This window comes from Homarus americanus, unplaced genomic scaffold, assembly GCF_018991925.1.
Source record: "Homarus americanus isolate GMGI-L3 unplaced genomic scaffold, GMGI_Hamer_2.0 scaffold36970, whole genome shotgun sequence".
In the NCBI taxonomy this organism is placed as follows: Eukaryota; Metazoa; Arthropoda; class Malacostraca; order Decapoda; family Nephropidae; genus Homarus; species Homarus americanus.
The window spans coordinates 351,641-374,288 of record NW_024740094.1 but is presented as its reverse complement, the minus strand read 5'-3'; the positions used below and the strand labels follow the sequence as shown (position 1 = coordinate 374,288).

Below are 22,648 nucleotides of genomic sequence, written 5' to 3'. Positions count from 1 at the left end.
AAGCTAGTAGACAACAAAAAATTAGTAGGCATGAAAACAGAAACTGTTAGGCATGGGAGCAAAGAAGCTGGTAGGCATAGAAGCAAACAAGCTGTTAAGCATGAAAGCAAACAAACTGGTATGCATGAAAGCAAACGAGCTGGTAGGCATGAAAGCAAACAAGATGGTAGGCATGCAAGCAAACATGTTTACAGGCATTGCAAAAAGAAAACAATCAGGTAGGCAGGCAAGCAAACAGGTAGACAGACAGATACATGGGCAAGCAGATGGGTAGGCATGCAAGCAGATGGGTAGGCATGCAAGCAGACAGGCGGGAGGGGGCGCGTCTAGGGCATGTGGCCAGGTAAGCATCATGTTGCTGGCACCCCAGGAGATGCAGGGGGTCACTCACTTTCGTTTTCTCCCAGTCACTGTTGTGTGGCGTAGCAGCAGCGGTGACCACACCAACCCATGTGTGGCTAGTTTGGTCGACCCTCTCGCTACCAGGGCTGATGATGGTGAACGTAAACACCGTTGGTGAGGTCGCGTGTGCAAGCCTTTGCCCGCCCAGCAGAAGCAGCAGCGGCTCGCCACCGCCGCCCTGGGCTCAGCCTAGTTGGGCGCCCACTGCGGTGGTCGTCAGCTGCTGCCCCGCGCCGCGCCACACTCCTCCACCCGTTCCACCCTCCCTCCACACACACCTCCACTCCCTCACTCCACACACACCCCGCGCCACGCACGGGTCTCCTCCGCCTACCTACTCCACCATAACGTCTCTTCCAACATGGAAGTTATGTGACGTCTGGTAATGAGAGGGGTGATCAAGACAACACTAATTATGAAGAGTAATTAAAGGAGGCAGTGGAGTAATACAATGGAAGGTGGCTAAGAGTGAACCGTCTCTGTTGTGTTAAGTGGATGACAACTTCCACCAGTGGTAAATAAGTGAATAATCGTGTGTGGTGGTGAAGGGACCGGAAAAATATACGTGGTAGCGTATTCCCGAGAAGTGAATTTCCAAGAAAGTGATGTGATAGCGTCTAGTGTTAGGAACTACAATTGTCACGTAAATAGTGATCCTCGGTGTGCTGGTGAAAATCATTGTTTTTTATTAATTCCCTGATGTAAGTGTTTAAACGAATCAAAACTGTGTATAAGATTATAAATATATATAATATATATGTATATATACAGTATTTATACAATGTTAGTTCCGGGTGTTTGTGTTTTGAAGTGAATTACCATTGTTAAATCACAGAAAATGTACCAAAACAGTTGAAAGAGTGAACGTGTGAATATTATTACCAATGGTAGTGAGAGGAAGGTGGTGATGGTGAAAGTTGTTGATGCCCGTGTACTGTAGTTTCTCCCGTGTTACCTCGCCCGGTCACTCTCCCTTCGCTGTGAGAACTAGAGTGATACATTGTTACATCTTAACATGAAAGGCCATCTTGATTCATTCTCGATGGGTTTATGTTTACCAACAACCTTCTGCACAGTTGTTGTCAAGTCCGCCTTGGCGAGTCACCAGCGACCTTCAGGGGGAAGTGAGGACCGCCCAGCCTCAACATTAAGATAATAAGCCCACCAAGCTACGGACAACACAAGATGACTTCTGCTTCCTCAATTGTGTGGATGTGATTCTGTTGACGACGAATTGATCCCGGCATCGTACGTAAAGAAGATGCCGGGCAGAGGATAGGAGAGTACGGCAGACACAAGCGTGAGAGCAAGGAGGAATACGCCTACCTGCACCAGGCCCCTCGCCTCAATGTTGCCTGTGAGTCACGTGACGTCTTGATGGGGGGTAGCACACGCACAAACCCCTTACAGTACACCCTAGTCCATACACTGACACTCACTCTTGCCTCACACCTTGTGTTAGTCAGGTATTAAAAGATGTACAGGAAGGTTGGTGTTCATAAGATGAGCCTTGAGGCCTGTGTTGATTGTTGCCAATAATGTAACCTTTACACTCATGATGACCTTGACTAAATGTTAACAAAGTAAACAAATGCAAAGTGTTGTGTTTTATATAAAAGAAAATTAATCGCAGTATATTTAACTTTCGTTTGTTCAGCGTTCAGTATCGAATAATAGGTATTTTTTTAAATAAATACAATGCGAGGCTTTTATTCCTGTATTTCCCGCCAAATCCTAAGGTTTGAATTTTGGCGGGCGTTCGTCCTAATGCGGGGTATTGGCGTCATCACTGATAACATTATTTTTCTTAAATACTGAAATAATTGATTTGCCTAGATACGCGAATAAATATTATTGGCTTTCTTTACGGCGAGTGGTATGTAATTTTTTTAAGATGGAGGACATATTAACAGATGAAAAGTTAGTTTTATTGCTGTCCTCCATACGAATGCTGGTAGGCGTCTTCATCTTGCCAGTTTAGGCCACTTGAAAGGCTAAGCTGTGTACGATAATATCTGAGGAGGGTTGGGATAGCTGTAATGTGGTTCGTCTGTAGAAAGATAACTGTTTCCTTAGGTCATATCCCACATTCCTGTAACCTTACTCTAATCCCCCCCAAAAATGCTAAAATTCCAACATGCAGATAACCCTATACAACCTGATCTACCGTCACCATCTTCAATGATTGTCCATACGTTTCGTTAAACGTTTCAATATTATGAGTCATCTAATTTTATAACGGATGATTTAAACAAAAACAAGTAAAATGATAAGTATGTTTTTCACCTGCTTATGATATCGTTAGCGGAACGTTGAAAAGAAATGGTCCGTACGTAAAATTTGTACAATAAATAAAAGTTGGTAACTGAGGGAGGCCAGGCGGCAGGTGGGACCTCGGGAAATTCTCTCAATGACACTTTGATGGTCACCACATGCCCCATAAGCTGTAACTGGAGTCACTGATGAGGCGCCTCCCTCGTCTATGGCAAGGTTGTCACTGGCTTGTTTATTACGGAAATACCAGTGACGTTCTCTCTTGACCTTGAGATGACTAGAACATGTGCTCGTGTGCTTGAGATTCATTCAAGGCAATTTGCATATGATTTATTTACCATGGAAATCCCCTTATATCCCTGACATTGAGAAGACACGACTGTATCTCACTGTATTGTTCTTGAAAATTCAGTCGAGGTGAATTAGTGGCAACGAAAAACAATCTTATGATACACTCAACAAAACTTACGACTTTTTTTTTTTTTTTTCGCTGTAACCACAAATTTATACACAATTCTTGACCAACATCACACGTAAGAAATGATCTTAGTTATAATCGAACCGTGTTATGTGGTAAATCTGAAGTGGACTGTCTTGTGTACTATCGAAGTTAATTAGTGGTTTGGTAAGGTTACGTTCTCCTTGCAGAACATCACCTAGGGGAAAAATATATATATTATCAAGCAGATAACCTTGGCAGGAGGTGTTTGTTTGTGTAAGATTTATTTGTTTTTATGTGTATGAATGCATGTGTGTAAATTGCTTGTGTGTGTTCAGGTGTCTAGCCTTGTGTTTGTGGAAGAATATGGTTGTGTTTAATGATACTTGTTTGTGTTCATCCGCGTGGTTGTTGTTTGTGTTCATCCGCGTGGTTGTTGTTTGTGTTCATCCGCGTGGTTGTTTATATAAGCTTTAAAATAATTATGTCTAAGTATATGTGTGTGAAGGACCATGAGGGGGGGTAAGGGTGAGTGGGATACAGTGCTCACCTGTCCTCTGGGTGGCTGATTCTCCCCCGGGTTACCCCTAGCCCACCCAGCTGCGATTGGGTGTCAACGCACTATAGTTGGGTGAGTGAATACAGTCAAAGACAAGGTCGGTTACCTTGTGTATGTAGGATGTGATACTGAATTTGATTATATCCACACTGCCCCTATAGAGCTCTCACCTCCATTACCAACAAAACTCGTAAAAAAAAAATAGCAAGATTCACACAATTTCTGGATTACATTATAACAAATAGTTTTTATGTATACTAACAGAACGTTGACGTGAAGATAAGATCATTCACGGATGGCGAAGTATCGTAGACAGTTAAGGCTAGACACATTGGAGTAAATTATAAGTGTGTGAAACCATCAAGAGAGAAACTAAGGCTCATAAGGAGGTTGTGAGGTTTAAGGAGGAGTTAATGGTGTCTCTTAATGATGGTGAGAGTGAAGAAGGTTCCAGTGAGCGGTGAAGCGTTGCAATGACACGCCGGTGTTTGACCTTAATGATAACCAAACCAAGAGCAAGTGTGACATGAGGTTGTCTTGTTGTAGATGAGGTCAGGACAGTCAGGTCATCTTGTTTGAAGTGAGGGAGGATCTGGTGAGAGGTCGTCTTAGCTCATATTAGGTTAAGTCAGATCATGTGATTAGAAGTTACAGGTGTCTAGAGAAGAGTTACATTACTGGTATACAGGTAAAATTGAGTAGGGGTCAACCAGTAACATTTCAGTTCTTTAAAGGTTATTTATTAATCTTAAACAATCCTCACGGGTAAAGTTAACAAGAAGTTGGATGTTGTCTTGGTCTCGTGACAGAGATGAGGCCTAGGCTACTGCTCCCGCTTCACGGTTCACTTAACAGCTCGTCTGGCCCGGGGGTAAAGCTTGCCACTCCTCACCGTGACCGGGACCCAACACACACACACACTCACACACACATACACACACACACACACACACACACACACACATTGGCAACTGGCAGACGATATTCAGAGCGGTTAGATTGATTTATGTTCTCAATTTCTTTCTAAACATGAGCTGCTATTTAATTTATAGATAAATTTCCCCAAAGAAACATCAGTTATAGGTTAGACAAAATTAAGTTACGCTTAAATTAAGTCACGCTTGATTGGGTGGTGTTTAGTCATATTAGGTTAGGTTAGATGTTTGTTAGGTCATCTTAGATTAGTTATGTTAGGTGAATCAAGTTCAATCACCTGAGGATAGTTGACTTACTTTAGGTTAAGAAAATAAACCACTCGAAGAAGAAGAAGAAGATGCAAAAAGAAAATTGATAAATAAGGCAGGGGAGAAATGTGAGAGAAGGGCAGGTCGACCTAGGAGGGGTTGTGGTCAGCAGCCAATAGTGTAGTATTAGCTTGAGCCTGTCCTGGATGGCTGGGAGGGAGTGGTGGAGAGAGGGAGGGAGTGGATGGTGGAGAGGGAGAGTGGGTGGTAGAGAGGGAGAGCGGATGGTGGAGAGGGAGAGTGGATGGTGGGGAGAGTGGATGGTGGAGAGGGAGAGTGGATGGTGGGGAGAGAGGAGAGTGGATGGTGGAGAGAGGAGAGTGGATGGTGGAGAGTGAATGGTAGAGTGTGGAAGGTGGGCAGACCGGAGAGAGTGAATGGTAGAGGGGGAAAGTGGGTGGTGGAGAGACGGGAGGGAGGGGGAAAAGAAGTGAGAGAGATAGAGAGAAAAGAGGATAGGTACTGAGAGAATGGAAGAGGCATAAGAGGGAGAATTGGAATAGAGAGAGGGGAGGTAATGAGGGAGAAGAGGGTGAGGGGGTAGTGATGAAGAGAAGAGGAAGGGTAGTGAGGGAGAGAAGTAGAAGGACAAGAGGGAGAGCGATACACACACACAAAGTGGCCATCGTTGTGGTAATATCACATCGCTGGCCACTGGTAACCCGATGCATGAGTCTGGTTGGTGGTGGTCATCCCTGCCACCGTGTACACTCTTATCCCCCTGAGCGTAATTATCGACTTGAGGTTTGTGTTGTCTGGTCTCTGGGTGATATAGAGCGGTGTGAGTCTGACTGGTTGACCCGAACGACAAGGTGTACTGATCAGCTGCCTCTTGTTAAGGTATAGGTGTACTGATTAGTTGTTTTGTCTAGGTATAGGTGTACTTGCTAATCAGCTGACTCTTGCCCAGGCATGGGTGTACCAATCAGCTGACTTACCCAGGCTGGGTGCACCAATCAGCTGACTTTAGCCCAGGTACTGGTGCACTAATCAACTGACTAGCCCAGGTATAGGTGTACTAATCGGCTTGTCTTGTGTCAGGTAACGGTGCAATCAGTTGACTCTTGCTTGGAAATTTTAGGTACACTAATCAACTGACTTGCCCAGGTACTGGTGCACTAATCAGCTGACTTGCCCAGGTATAGGTGTACTAATCGGCTGTCTTGTCCAGGTAACGGTGCAATAATCAGTTGACTCTTGCCCAGGTACAGGTGCATTAATCAGCTGACTCTTGCCGTGCACCCCACAATACCTGGGCGTCAGTTGACAATGAAGGAGAAGTGTACTAAACCTCATTGTCTTCCTTATTAAGTTGTTAAATTGTGGCGATATGTTTTATTGTTATATTTTAATCGTCAATCTCTTTGCCTCCTCCTCTTCCTCTTTTTCCTCCTCCTCTTTATCTTCCTCCTCCCCTTCTTTCTCTTCTTCCTACTCATCTTTCTCTTGCTCTTTCCCCCCCTCCTCCTCCTCCTTTTCACTGTCTATACCTCATTATTTCTCTTCTCAGTCTTTCCTCTATTCTGTTTTGTTTCTCTTATCTCTTCTTTATTGTGATTTCTCTTTTTTCCTGTTACCTTTCCTTCTCCCATTTCTTTTTATTTCTTTGCCTTCCCTTTTCCCCCCTCCTCCTTCTCATCCGTTCCTCCCTTCCTTCACCCTCCTCCTCTTCGTTCTATTCTCCTCCTATTCTTCTCTACCCCTTTCTATTCGTATTTCCTCTATTCTCCCTTTCAGCACTCTCCTCGCGTCCTTCCTTCTTGTTTTTTCTTCTAGCGTTCTTCTTCTTCTTCTTCTTCTTCTTCTTCTTCTTCTTCTTCTTCTTCTTCTTCTTCTTCTTCTTCTTCTTCTTCTTCTTCTTCTTCTTCTTCTTCTTCTTCTTCTTCTTCTTCTTCTTCTTCTTCTTCTTCTTCTTATTTTATTTATTATTTTTTTTATTATTATTCTTCTATTTATTTTATTCTATTATTTCTTTTATTATTATTTATTTATTTATTATTTATTTATTTTATTTATTTATTTATTTATTTATTTATTTATTTATTTATTTTATTTTATTTATTTTTTATTTTTATTTATTTTTAACATTTATTTTCTTTATTTATTTATTTATTTATTTTATTTATTATTTTTATTTATTATTTGTTTTATTATTTATTTATTTTATTTATTTGTTCTTCTTATTTATTTATTGCTTTTATTTATTTTCTTTTTTATTTAAAACTATTTATTTTTATTATTTATTTATTTATATTTATTTAATTTATTTATTTTATTTATTTATTTATTTATTTTCATTCTATTCTTTCATTTATTTTTATTTATTTTATTTATTATTTATTTTTATTTCTTCTTCTTCTTCTTTATTTATTTTATTTATTTATTTATTATTATTATTTATTATTATTCTTTATTTATTTATTCTTTATTTATTTATTAACTGTTTATTTCTTTATTTATTTATTTATTATTTATTTTATTTATTCAGCTATTTATTTATTTATTTATTTATTTATTTATTGTTATTATTTTATTTATTTTTATTTAACATTTATTTATTTATTATTTAACCCTATTCTTCTATTTAACTATTTATTTATTTATTATTTATTTATTTATTTATTTATTTATTTATTTATTTATTTATTTATCTTTATTTATTTTTAACTTTTAATATTTATTTTCATTTATTTATTTATTTATTATTTAATTCTTATTTATTTTATTCTATTTATTGATTATTTTATTATTTATTTAACTCTTTATTTATTTATTTATTTATTTATTTATTTATTTATTATTTTATTCTTATTTATTTATTCTTATTCATTTATTTTATTTATTTATTTTTTCTTTATTTATTTATTTTATTTTTAACTATTATTTTCTATTATTCTTCTTCTATTTATTTATTTATTTAATTTATTTATTTTATTTATTTCAATTTTCATTTTTATTTATTTTATTTATTTATTTATTTATTTATTTATTTTATTTAAACATTTATTTATTTTATTTAATCTTCAATATTTTTTTTTTTTTACATTTTTTTATTTTTTTATTTGTTTATTTTCTTCTATTTTCTTCTTTTATTTATTTATTTCTTTGTTTTCATTTTTATTTTATTTTTTATTTATTTGACATTATTTTATTTATTTATTTGTTTTATTTTATTTATTGTTTCATTTATTTTATTTATTTTATTTTATTTATTTATTTATTTATTTATTTATTTATTTATTTTTTATTTATTTATTTTTCTTCTTCTTCTTCTTTTTTTATTCTTCTTCTTCTTCTTCTTCTTCTTCTTCTTCTTCTTCTTCTTCTTCTTCTTCTTCTTCTTCTTCTTCTTCTTCTTCTTCTTCTTCTTCTTCTTCTTCTTCTTCTTCTTCTTCTTCTTCTTCTTCTTCTTCTTCTTCTTCTTCTTCTTCTTCTTCTTCTTCTTCTTCTTCTTCTTCTTCTTCTTCTTCTTCTTCTTCTTCTCCTCCTCCTCCTCCTGCGGCCTTCAGTAGAGCAGGTGTGTTGTCGCTTCAGCCTGATACAAGGATCCACTTTTTGTCCTCGTTCTCTCCCAGACGCTGTAGGTGGAGGAAGAATGGGGGAGGAGGGTGAAAGGGAAAATAGAGGGAGACGGGAGGGTGAGGAAAATTAGGGAGGAGGGTGAGGAAAATCAGGGAGGAGGGGGTGAGGAAAATGGGGGAGAAGAGGGAGACAGGGGGTGGGTGAGGAAGAGGAAACGGGAGGGGAGACGGGAGGGGGTGGATGAGGAAGATAGAGGGGAGACGGGAGGGGGTGGATGAGGAAGATAGAGGGGAGACGGGAGGGGGGTGGATGAAGAAGATAGAGGGGAGACGGGAGGAGGGGAAAGGCATTAATGAGGGAAAGGATAGTTAAGGTAGGGGAAAGGGGAGATAAGTTGACTGAATACATAGAAAGGGGAGGTTGATGTGAGGGAAAGGGGATATGAGAGGGGTGAATACATGGAGGGGAAGGGGAGGGAGGGGAAAGGAGGGGGCAGGTGTATGTCGCAATAATTACACCAGGTGACGATATTTACAGGAAGAATAAATTATTCAGGGCAGATGTACGGACGTGACAGCAACCACACACACACACACACAGGGACGCGGGCAGCCCTTGTCTCCAGAGGCTAGGACATGTCCCGTGCCTTAAAGGATTGTGTATTCCAGGGTACTAGGAGATGTACCTGCATGTCCTACGTCAACAGATTCTTCCTGGTACATTGTGGAAGGAAATATATTTGTGGTGTTAGGAGGTGCTTGTGTGCCCCATACCGGAGGAGCTTCGGGTTATACTGACGGAGGGGGAAGGTGCTGGGAATATGTTACGAGGGAGAGGAGAAAGATGTCCATGAAGAGTATAGCGGTGTTGATAGTGTGATAAAAGTGTATGAGTTAAGTTTATTAATATATGAATATGATGAAAGTTCCGTTTAAAGAAAAGATGTTTTTTTACTGTTTGAAATATCAGGTTTGTAAAGCACGGAAGGGTAAAGAGTTTTTTTTCTTACGTGAGGCAGGCAAATGTTGAGCGTGTGTCATATTGTGGTGGTCGGCAGTGAAATGGCTGCAGGCATGACAGACTCGATCAGACCAGAAGACAAAAGAGGCTGTTGATAAAAAGATCGATATCGTTTACATATGATTTTTAAACTTTCTGGCTATTGGGAGATGGTTTAATAGACGTGTAGCCAAAGATGGTGGGGTCAAGAACACCGCCCTGAGGCACCCCCAGCATAAATGGGAAAACACTCGGGTGTGGTCCCTTTACGACTGACTACACGGGTGCTGTCGGGAGAGGAGAGAAGAGAAGAGAAGCAGAAATGACGAATGAAGGAAAAAATAGGAAGAAAATCTAACAAAGGAGAATCTGAACCCAAATTATGTTGAAGAATTTGGTGATATTACTGACAATGGGAGGAGGAGGAGGAGGTTCAACAATAACAATTATCATCAAGAGCAGAGTCGTGGGTGAGGTGCTGCAGGGGGTGTGTGTGGCGTGGATTAACTCGTGTCTTGCAAGGTGACAGGAAATTGTCTGCTGTGTTAATGTTACGGTAATGTAGTGTTAGAGGGTTGATTTCACCAACCTAACCTGACCAATCCAACCAGCTGATGGCTCCGGGTAATGGTAGATGTATTTTGCAGGTTGATGTAAGAGAAATATGTATGAAATTTAGTTATATTGTACATTAATAAGGCTTTACCTGAGGAGTGTACACGATGATATGACATGATATATTGTACACTAATAAGGCTTTACCTGATGAGTGTACACGGTAATGTGACATGATATATTGTACACTAATAAGGCTTTACCTGATGAGTGTACACGGTAATGTGACATGATATATTGTACACTAATCAGGCTTTACCAGTTGTGTGTACACGTTGATATGACATGATAATTATATTGTACACCAATAAGGCTTTACCTGTTGCGTGTACACGATAATGTGACATGATACATTGTACACTAATAAGGCTTTACATGATGAGTATACAATGATCCTGGCGCTGGGTAATGTTACTTTTCTGAAATCCGTGTCCATATTTCTGTACTGTTATTATATGTGTTAAGTGTTGGTAGTGACGATAGGCCACGACAGACACCCAAGGTCGACCATCGAATTATCTGAAGATCTTATTGTGATAAATCTACCTACCAATTAGGATGAAAGTCCACCGATATCTGATGGAGTTTAAGTGCTCAACTGGACAGACAGACAGAGGGTGAGGGATAATAGTCCTAGGAGTTGAACATTGAATCGGAGGGTGGGTCGTGTTGTCTGTTATCAGGAGTGTGGAGATATTTTTTTTAAGGTTGTGTGGTGCTAAGGTGAATGAATGAGGCGGTGGTGGTGTAGTGGGTGGGAAGGTGGTGTAGTGGGTGGGGTATGTGGTGTAGTGGGTGTGGTGGTGTGTGGGGTGGGGGTGGTGTAGTGGGGTATGTGGGTGTAGTGGGTGGGGGTATGTGGTTGTGTGGGTGGGGCAGTGTGTAGTGGGTGGGGTATGTGGTGTAGTGGGTGAGAAGGTGTAGTGGGTGGGAAGGTGGTGTAGTGGGTGGAGTATGTGGGTAGGGGTGGGGGCAGGCGGTGTGTGGGTGGAAGGTGGTGTAGTGGGTGGGGCATGGTGTAGTGGGTGGGGGTATGTGGTTGTGTGGGGGGCAGGCGGTGGTGTAGTGGTGGGAAGGTGGTAGTGGTGGGGTATGTGGTGTAGTGGGTGAGAAGGTGGTGTAGTGGGTGAAGGTGGTGTAGTGGGTGGAGGCGTGGTGGAGGGGTGGGGGCAGGCGGCAGTGAAGTGGGTGGGAAGGTGGTGTAGTGGGTGGGGGTGGTGGTGTAGTGGGGAAGGTGGTGTAGTGGGTGGGGTATGTGGGTGTAGTGGGTGGGGCAGGTGGTTGTGTGTGGGTAAGGTGTGGTGGTGTAGTGGTGGGGTGGTGTGTGGTGGGTGAGGCAGGTGGTGTAGTAGGTGAGGCAGGTGGTGGTGTAGTGGGTGGGGCAGGGTGATTGGGAGCTATATTTGCAGGTGCTGCGGGGAGTGAGGATTTACAGCACACACACACACACACACACACACACACACACACACACACACACATCGAGACAAAGATAATTATTGAGGAAAATAAAAGAACCTTGATAGTGATGTGTTGTCCTGACGTTACACCACACAATACACGTCTTATTTATGTCCTGTGTGGGCGGCTTGGGTCCTCGGGCGTGTGGTAGTGATGATATTGAATGATGTTGATACCTAATGGAAACTCTAATTGATATTTTATGGTGACCAAAAATATTAACGCTAATAAAAGTAAATGATAATAATAATCATAATAATAATGGTAAGAAGGTGCAACAATAATAATAATAGGAATAGAAGTATTAGCAAAATTTATAACAGAAACGAATCAGTCAATGGTGAAGTATTATTAATGTAAAGGTGTACACAAGAAAGGGTTAGACTCTATTAACACAACAGACCCAGCACCAACAACACCCCCTGAGATACTAGTTATATTGCATAGTAACGGGGCTGTGTCAATAATACAACAAAAGTGGGCAATTTGTGGTTACATAATAGTGGTAATGATGGAATATAATAGGAAGAGTGACTAGTAGATAATGTATTAAGGTTTGGAGGGATGATATCGGGGTTGTCTTAATGTTACCGAAAGAAGCGCGGGAATTTTTTTGTTTTTGTTTACATTTCTGTTCGTGGGGGGGGGGGGTGGGGGGAATGTTACGTCAGGCGGACAGTAATAATAATAATAATACTTTAGGAGAATATAAAGTTACGGTTAGAGATCAGTAGCATAGATTAACGTCACATTAAAGCAATTTTTGTTTTCATATTATAATAGACGTCGTCACCTCAGGCATGTTATAAGAATATCTGATAATAAAACTAAATATCAGCAACAATAAAGTACACTGTTAAGAAGAAATTAACTTAAGTTTTGAGATACAGTAGTGGAGTTGAATTAATGTGGCAGGTATGTGATAATAATAATAATAATAATAATAATAATAATAATAATAATAATAATAATAATAATGGTTGTATTGACATTACGAAAAAGTTTGGGTATTTTTTGTTTGGGGGTAGTGAGACCAGGCGAGGCGAGGCGAGGCGAGGCGAGGCGAAGCGAGGTTCAGGCACACGGTTACTCTCCTCCTTGCCCGTGTTGTGGAACCTTCAGACTAATAACAATGAATATGATGATGATTACACTGGCAGAATATTGTTGATACGGAGGAAGCAGTGTAGATGAAATCATTTTGAGGAGCCAGCTAATAATTAGGCTTTGTTTTCTTAGTACTTTTGTTTTGATTGATTTTGTTAGTCCACTCTCTAAGACGTAGTGATGTTGGTGGAGGCTGTTTTTGTGTGTTTGTCTGTCTGCTTTGAGTATATATTTACCTAGTTAAAAATGTGTGTGTGTGTGTGTGAAATGTATGACTGGGGTTTAAACCGAACATATCGATCCCAGGGTAACATGGCTATACTGTAGGTTAATATGTATATATACTGTAAATAGAGGGTGGCGCTCTTGGTCGTGGTATGTACAGTATGGTTTTTTTTTTTTTTACATGGACCAGGTGGCTCTTTTCCTGTTCGTGTTAATTTTCAGCATTGATCATTTTGTCGCCTTGAATGGGAGATATAGTCTCTCTCTCTCTCTTTTTCTCTTTCTCATATACTTCAGGTGCGAAGGCAAGGCAGTGCGACGGAAGGTGAAGGAGAGAGGAGAAATGTTATATATTTACGGTAGTTAAGATAGGAAATTGGCTATTACGCGGTGTCTGTGATTTCATGGGGCATGAAGCTGATGGACGAGGCATTTGTATGTGATTACCGTCCGTGTTTGTGCGTGTGTGGTCGTGTACGTAATTTATATTCTGTTTATATATACAGTATATTGTATACCTGCACTGAATATATATATAAACTGAATCAATGTAAACTTGTATGACGATTTGACTGAATATCTATCTATCTATATCTATTTATAAAGTTTAAGTGCGAGGTGTTTGTGTATGCGAAGTGTATATCCGTGACTGGCCTGGGGGGGGGGGGACACCTAAGGAACCATCAGCTGACGACAAGTAAACACGGTGAGGGCGCTGCTGTCAAGGTCAACGGTAGTGAGAGACAAGACGAGGGTGTAATTGCGTAGTAGAGGGGCGTGGGAGGTCGTGTTAGGGGAGGAGGAGGTCATGGGAGGTGGAGAGGGAGGGGGGTGGGTTATAATTGGGAGATGGAGAAGGGGGTGAGGTGGTGATTAGGGGGTGGTGGGGTGATGGAAGGGGGGATGGGAAGGAGGGGGAATTTATGATTCGGGGGTGGGACGTAGGGGGAGGCTATGACAGGGGTGGAAAGGGAGATGAAGGGGAGAGAAAAACCCATCAACTAGTAGCTGCACACCCTGGCCAGCAGAGTCTGGCAAAAGATAGAACGATCAGAGCAAGAACTTCAAAAACTCCTGCCAGAGAACAACCATACATGGTTCTCAAAAAGTTACCAAATCTCAAAAGGTCCATTACCACCCTCGATCTATACGGCCAGGCAATAGACAACCTCCCTAGACCAGCATCCGCCAGTAGGGTCGGCGGAATACGAAATAAGCCCCTCAAAACACCCATATATGGGATTGGGTAGGCTGTTTAGTGCCTGTACCGACAGACAATAACTAACCCATGACACAATCCTAACACACTATTAGCTTAGCTAGGCGGTCAGCCCGCCCTCTCTTACCTCCTCCTAAATTTCTTCAATTTCCGAACTATAACTTCCTTCCTCCACCTCTAATCTTCTTTCTCTACAAAAAGAGAGTAGATGAGGTGAAGAGTAGATGATGATGAAGCAGAAACAGAAGTAAAAATAACAATGAAGATGAAAGAGGAGGAGAAGGGATCAAGGAACTAAGAGGAAGAGAGGAGTTAGAGAAGAATGTAGATAAGACAAGAAGGAGGGGATTAATGGAGAGACACCGGAAGTGGGTGGAGGGGGAGGATGGATAGTCACAGTATCAAAAGGTCAAGGATGTTACGTGTTGGCCTGCATAGTGTGTACGTCTCCTTGTGTACGTAATCAGATGCACTCGTCGTTGTGTACATTGTCCCGTGTGCGTTAATTCGTGTGTGTTTGATGTCTCGTGTGCGTTAATTCGTGTGTGTTTGACGTTTCGTGTGTGTATATTATTATCTCGTGTAGGCCCATATGTTAATTCAAGTGTTTTCTTATCTATAGCTACAGTTTGGTCAAGATATCTCATAGGAGCCCCGCGTCTATCCAAGCCTTTTGTGTGTGTGGATAGTATAGTTTACGTCCGTCCCTCATCTAGCCTCTGTCTCTCTTCTCCTTGGTACCTACATTCCTCATTTTCCCATTAGACTATCACTAAACATTGTCCCTCTGTCTCCTGTCTCACTGTCCTGTCATGCCCGCACTGTCAACCTGTCTCTTTGTATTTGTCATAACCTTCGTCACCCTTGTCTTTGGCCTTGCCTCGCTGTCTGCCTACCTCCCCACACCCGTCTTTTCCTCAGGCCAGCCAAGAACCTCCCAGAATATATATCATGGGGCTGCCTCACCTCCACGTCCTCTTCTCTTCTTCCCCCTCTTCTCCTCCTCTTCCTACTTCTTCTTTCCACTACTGTAAATATAATATAACCCCGCGGTCATCACTTTGTCTGTATGCCAACACCTCTTCTTCCCAGCACCTCTCATGCGCTTCCCAGGGCAGCTAGTATATCTCAGAACACTTCCCATGCTTCTATGACACGTCCTTTTCTGTCCCCACAAGTGTAGATATATTTCCCCCGCCTTACTCACTTTTCTAGGGTATAATCAGAAGCTCCGCCATCTTTCTCCCCACCGCTCTGCCACATCCTTCCCTGCTGGACTCTTATACTCTAGGTCTAGGAATATTAGCCTGGATACCTGAACTCCCCTGACTTCTAGACGACCTCTGTCTCGTCTCCTGCAGTGTAACATGACCAAGAATTACCTCATGGCCAGGTTAAAGCTGTATATTATTATTTCTAACCTTCCCCCTCAACAGTGTACAGGTTTAGTTATCGACAACGCTTCACTATGGGTTGTACAAGCAGCAATGCATTATGGTGTACTCAAGGATCAGATAATTTCGGTGTAAAGGACCTGTGATGGCAGGAAATTTCCCAGCGGCGTGCCAGCAGTCCTACGTGAGAGTCAAGCACCAGCATCACCCTGTGATTTGGAGCTCGTCCAAGACTGAGGCGCTGCTCCCTTGCCCTTATCTCTGCTTGTATTTCATTGATCACCTGTTAATGGCGCCTCAGATATACGCACAGATGACTCGTGGTCGATGTTTATGTGTCAGTGAGAGCATCTTGTCATGGTGTGGGGAGGGGGGGAAGGCACACTCTATGGGAACCTGACCTGTTTTAAACCGCTGAAATAAATTGGAGCTTTGACGGAAATGACCTGAATTAGTGTTGAGGATATTGTCAGTGGTTCTCGGGTGTACAGGGTGTTGTAGTGTTGGTGTTGACAGTATCTTGAGTGATTTAATGTCTAGAACATCAGTATGTACAGCACGTCATCATTTTCTACACGTAACTACCTGTAGTCCTTCATCATGTCCTTGGTGACTTAGACGCTACAGGAGAACTCTTATAGGTGTGTTTTGTACAGTTCCTCCCGTAAGTTTACCCATTAACACACACTGTATAATGAAGAGTACTGTGCTCACTGACTGTTGTTTGGGATGTGTGACTCGGAGGACCTCTGTCAACACACAACAAGGGAGTTTGTAAACACCGTGTACAGTGGCCAGGCATGATAGTACTACTCTAGTGCCTGGGTGTGTAGCCTGTGTCATGCTGGTCACACTGCATGACTGGTAACACTACACAACGACTTCCAACACCAGGACGAACAATAGACTGGGTGATCTTAAGGAAGGTTAGGTTAGGTTATACTAAAGGTCTAAAGGTTGGGTTAGGTTAGGTTAGGTGTGAAGGTTGGGTTAGGTTAGGGTAGGTGTGATAAGGTCTTCTGGTTGGGAATATTACATGCTAGATACAGTGTGTTATAACAGCTGGCAGGGCTCCATAATACACTGAATAATACTTTTATAATAATACCTTTAGTGTTATATACTGTGGAGAAAATAAAGCGAGATATTACATTTAATGACTTATAATGATAAGAGTACAAGTAGTGATAACAGTATTAACGTTAATTAGGTGGAAAATGCTTGGCGAACGTAAATCAATGTTGTTAAATAGATGTAAACAAACATTTTAACAATATAGACTATGGCGTAATTGATATATAAATTATACAGTATATGGTTAAGTAGGTGCGGTACTTAAGTCGTGTGTGTGTGTGTGTTGACGTGAAACTCACCTCTGTCCTCTCTCACCCTACCTGGCCTCCTGTCCCACCTGTGCCTCACCCTCAGGAGCTAACGTGAAGATATTTCCTCCTGCACATCCTCTCTCTTATGTGTGTGTGTGTGTGTGTGTGTGTGTGTGTGTGTGTGTGTGTGTGTGTGTGGACGTGAAACTCACCTCTGTCCTCTCTCACCCTACCTGGCCTCCGTCCCACCTGTGCCTCACCCTCAGGAGCTAACGTGAAGATATTTCCTCCTGCACATCCTCTCTCTTATGTGTGTGTGTGTGTGTGTGTGTCTAGTCTGTGCACATGTATATCCTTCTCTTACCCTCTCTGTATACACGGTCCACATCCCTCCCACCCTCCCTCCCCCCCCTTCATCACCGCCAGCTAACACAGACTTCCTCCCTTCTGCAGGAGATCTTGGGCGTGAAGCGCGAGGACGGAGGGGTGTCGTGGGTGCCTCTCACGCCGCTAACCACCTTCAGGGACGTGGCCGCCTGCGTCAGGGACACTGGGGACCCCCTCCCTCACCTGCTGGAGGACTCCCCGCTAGGAGGTGCGTCCTTCACAGCTTCCTGGCTCTACTTGGGATCAGGGTGTTAATTGTCCTGCGGTTAAATATCAGGGAATTAATATCCCTGGGACTAGGTAGTTAATTACCCTGGGGCCATGTAGTTAATTACCCTGGGGCTTGGTAGTTAATTACACTGGGGCTAGGTAGTTAATTACACTCTAGGTAGTTAATTACAGTTAATTACACTGGGGCTAGGTAGTTAATTACACTAGGTCTAGGTAGTTAATTGCCCTGGGGCTAGGTAGTTAATTACCCTGGGACTAGGTAGTTAATTACCCTGGGGCTAGGTAGTTAATTACTCTGGGGCTATGTAATTAATTACCCTGGGGCTAGGTAGTTAATTACTCTGGGGCTATGTAGTTAATTACCCTGGGGTTAGGTAATCACTATAATTTGTCGTGTGTCTTCTAAAAGGCTCAATGTTATTATCAGTTTTATTAAGCTACTGTTATCATTATTATTATTATTATTATTATTACTGCTACTACTACTATTATTGTGATTACGATTATTACTACAGTACTCTTGTTTTCATATTGATGTAAATAAGTTGAGGGCATCCGTTACTCTTTTCAATTACTGTACAGGTAGGCATCCAGGTGTGACAGACTGGTGTGATTGAATATTCTCGTAAGTGAAAATATAACCTTAAGATTCTCGGTGTTCGTCTCCTTAAAAAGTGTTAAGTGTTTGTATTAAGTGATTCTGATGTGTTGTGTTTTTATGCCTGAGCTTTTAAGTTAATCAGTTCGGTGAATTCTCGAGTCTTCACTTGCGAGGAATATTTATCGAATGAACTTTTTATCGTAAGAACCTGTTGCCTTAAGAACCTTTGTGAATAAACCCTCCAAACTCATCCTCGTCATCGGGTATTCAGTTATGTGTAAATAATGATAACCCCGTTGTTTACTAAAGACCTTAAAGTCATTATAAACAAATTACGGTCATAAAGTGTGTGTGTGTATGTAAATAGTTTCCATATAATAAATAAAGTTCTCTTGGGAGGATTCAAACACTCTATTTTGGCCTCAGTTGGGTGTAGGTGAGAGGGGGGAGGGTCAGCCTCTTGTGGTGTTATGGCGTCACTGTATGAGGTATAACACATGATCCTTCACTAATAACTCTCCTTCGTCCTGTAGTTCGTGTGGTGGCTGGCTGGGAGCGCCCGTTGGAGCTCCTGCGACTGTGGAACACCCTGAAGGACCAGGTCTCCTACACCGCCTCCTACAGCCATAAGGATGACCCGGCAGATCCCCTCGCTTATCTCTCCAAATCGTCTTACCTGGAGGAAGAGGAGGAGGAGGATAGTGACCCGATAAGCCCCTGGGAGTTGTATGACCTCAAGGACGAGCTCAAGGATTTCGGTTCTGAGCTGCGACCGTCATTGACCAGCAGTGGAGGTGACGTTGAGGTCCGCAGGTTTATCTTCGACGACCCACCTCTGTCTCGGTCTCTGGACGATAGTGATGAACTGGTGGTCGTGAGCAGTGATGGTGAGGCTGACTCCTCCTACAACTCCCACACACAGAGCCAGAGGAACAACTTCGTCAGGTCGATCCTTGGGGGCAGGAATGGTCTAATGCGTCACAGCAACAGGTCCACCAGACGACCCTCAGCTAACTGGCCTCGGGGTGGACACAGACAGTCTGGTATTTCTCCATTTGTTCGAGGACATTCACAGACCTCTTCCCTCCCATTAAAATCTCAGGAAGTTATACAACCCCCTCTCCACTACCCAAAGGAACGGCATCCACTAAATCTCCAAAATTCTCAGTGTAACGGTGAAGTTGGACACAGAAAACGAACGCTACCTGCTCATACCATAGAAAACGGTTCTCCCAATTATTATAACGGTCACTTGTACAAATACTATAATCTACAGGAAGACTATAATGGCTTGGATGAAAATTATATGGAAAGAATGCAGTGGAATAAAAACTTGAGTCCAGTAATTAGTAAAAAGCAGAAATTAAGGTCCACAGAGCACAGACAGTTAAGTACAAAGTCGGGGTATGGGAAAATAGGCAGTGTTGAGAACTCTAAGGTGCCGGTACACAGTAGACGAGGTGAGGCAGCCAGACCCCACCAGACCTCTCGAGCTGGTCACTCACACACCAACCAAAGTGACATAAGACATCTGTTACATAACCACTTCAGTAGTAAAGGCTTTCAGCTGGAGCCTTTAGATATACACCAGAACGGAACTTATTCTTCGTCCAGTCGTAACCCAGCTGGTAGTTCACAACTGAGGAACAGTCGCAACTTTAGTGGTCGTAACTTACAAGTGAGAAACTCTAGTGAGCAGAACAGGAACCCTCATGCGTTAGATAAAGTTCATTCCTCCGTCGTGAGTCATGATAGTCGGAGGAACGGCAGAGATGATCCTGTCAACTGTCGTGGAGACTCAACACTGTGTACAAATCACAACTCGGGACACCAAAGACACTCCCAGCCTCAAGTACAAGAGCGGAGCAGCGGCCAGAGGACCTCCGCGACCCACAGATCTAAGAGCAAGTCAGAAGAAAAAACTTCCGGTAGGCAGAACGGGGAGCTGCACCACTCTGTCAGTGTCCCTGGCCTCCACGCCCAGTGCAGCACCAGGGGCATTAATAACCAGGGACACGAGTCTCGCCCTCAGTCAAGATTCCTCAGGGACCCAGGGAACGGTAGTGTAGGTCCCAGGGATGTGAGGGAGAGTCAGGGCCGTAGATACCAGAGAACCACCAGCATGCCAGAAACCAGGCAGCTATACCCCTCCCGGGGAGGACAGTCACACCCGCCTCTCACCTCCTCTCATGATCGACCCTCAAGGAGGACGGCCACACACCGCACCGTCCACCGACGCTCCTACTCCGACCCCCTCTACGAGTACCTGAAAGACGACAACCGCGCCCTCCACCTCCGCCAGCCAGCACGACGACGGAGACATTCAGGTGAGTGAGTCGTACACCTGTAACTGTTGAGTCGCTGTGGCCTAGATCAGTTATTGTTTGCAGGTCTTACTGGGTTCCCGTATGGTTCAGTCTACATGATATATCCATGAGGATTGTGACTTATTAAGGTCAGATTAGGTTAGGGTCCACTAGGCCTGGGCCCAAACCATAGTAATCAAATTAGGAGTGGGGCCCACTTAACCAGCCACAGGTAAAATAAAAAGTAATTACCTAATTGGAGTAAAAAAAAGTTCTCTGGTCCGCTTATGTCATATTTTTAATTCATGTATCACAGCGCCTGAATATACCAAGTTAATGTCGCCCGTGATAGAATTTTCTCGCCCTGGTTTCATCATGTTAAAACCTCTCAGGCAGGGAGGTGAGGCACTGTACCGGGACAATTGTGTGTGTGTCAGTTTATAGTTGGGATGCCGCTGGTTTTTAGGGTCAATAAACACATTACAATCTTCTTTACACACACACACACACACACACACACACACACACCACCACACACACACACACACACACACACACACACACACACACACACACACACACACACACACACCCCACCACACACACACACACACACACCCACCACCACACACACACACACACACACACACACACACACACCTCACACACACACACACCACCACACACACACACACACACACACACACACACACCACACTCACACACACACACACACACACACACACACACACACACACACAACACACCACCACACACACACCCACCACACACACACCACCACACACACACACACACACACACACCACACACACACACACACACCACCACACACCACCACACACACACACCCACCACACACACCCACCACACACACACACACACACACACACACCACACACACACACACACACACACACACACACACACACACACACACACCACACACACACACACATACACACACACACACACACACACACACACACACACACACACACACACACACACACACATACACACACACACACACACACACACACACACACACACACTACTTCACCAACTCCATAACCCACAACATCACTAATTTACAGGGGCATAAAAAACAAACCAAACAGAAACATATCTGCTAAAACAAACACAAACACAAACAAGTTATTTCCTCCAACTTTATAGTCATGTAAAAATCCTTGTGTAGTGAAGTTATTGGACAAGTTTGCTTTTATTTATTTATTAATTTTATTTTTTTCTTTAATAACTTTATTTGTTTGTTATGGGGAATAGGTAGAGGCTCTTCTGTCTTACCTGTAGATCATTAACCTGGAGGAAAGTAGATTCACCCCCCTCACCCCCTCCCTCCCCCAACACGTCATCTACACCCCCCTCACCCCCTCCCTCCCTCCCTCCCCCTCGTCACACATCTGATTTCATTAAACAATTTATTTAAAAAAAAATAACCTTTTTTTATTCAACTAATTCACGATGTGTCAGAACGAGACTGAATACTAAGAGCTGCCAGGCGAGGTTTTGTTTGTTTGTTGATTTTTGTTTGTTTGTTTATTTGTTTGGTGATTAAACGAAGTCCCGTTATAGGTTTACTACCCCATGATAAGATAATTAGTTATTCACCTGAAGATTAGACACCCTATTCCAACCAGTAACCACATATCCATATAGTGTTAGTGTGATTAATACTTAGGTGAATTAAGCTGGTGTCTAAACCAGTTGCAATCTCAGATGAAATGCTGGGTGTCTAATCTTCAGATGAAATAAGCTGGGGTGTCTAATCTTCAGGTGGAATAAGCTGGGGTGTCTAATCTTCAAGTGACCCGTTTTGTTACCTGTACACAACCCATATCTAATTAATTAAACTCCTGATTTATATGTTTGTATTCTACCTGTAGTGTGTTGAACGACTGAACAAAATCGTACGACAGACTCACAGTTACATTTAAGTGAGGAATGGTTTCAGAATCCAGGCGTCACGTGTCACACAGTCGGCGCAGTATATCACCTGTACACACCTGTCCCCGGGTTTATACCTGGATTTTCGGACCATTAGTAACGTTTGAGGTACATTTGATTTGTCGTGTGATTGCCTTTCAGGTTGATATTGAATTATTAATTTTTATTTATTTTTTTAGCGTGGATACAGGTGATAAAATTGCCTTTGATGTAAGTAATTAGTATTAAAGGTAAGTTAGAGTACGATGTGGATGGTGATGGTACTAGGCAGGAGGGCTTTTGGTCACAGGTCGGCTTCTCATTAATGAAAATTCAAGCACTGGGGTGACTGAGTTTAGCCCAAAACATATCC

At 42.4% G+C, this 22,648-nt stretch overlaps 1 protein-coding gene across 1 annotated transcript; it reads left to right on the top strand.

The window, feature by feature from the left end:
- Nucleotides 1-380: 380 nt before the first annotated feature.
- LOC121875069 lies at nucleotides 381-22,442 on the top strand. The gene is made up of 5 exons (XM_042379416.1): nucleotides 381-1,759; nucleotides 17,239-17,380; nucleotides 18,538-20,331; nucleotides 20,627-20,710; nucleotides 22,438-22,442. Exons 1-5 carry the CDS (start codon nucleotides 1,751-1,753, stop codon nucleotides 22,440-22,442), a joined length of 2,034 nt encoding a protein of 677 aa, XP_042235350.1. The 5' UTR covers nucleotides 381-1,750.
- The last annotated feature ends 206 nt before the right edge of the window (nucleotides 22,443-22,648 follow it).

What these genes read in the sequence shown, in the direction of transcription:
- LOC121875069 (XM_042379416.1), top strand. An exon ending in GGAGGACTCCCCGCTAGGAG is followed by an intron (nt 17,381 to 18,537) that starts GTGCGTCCTTCA and finishes TTCGTCCTGTAG; the next exon opens with TTCGTGTGGTGGCTGGCTGG. An exon ending in ACGACGACGGAGACATTCAG is followed by an intron (nt 20,332 to 20,626) that starts GTGAGTGAGTCG and finishes CATGTATCACAG; the next exon opens with CGCCTGAATATACCAAGTTA.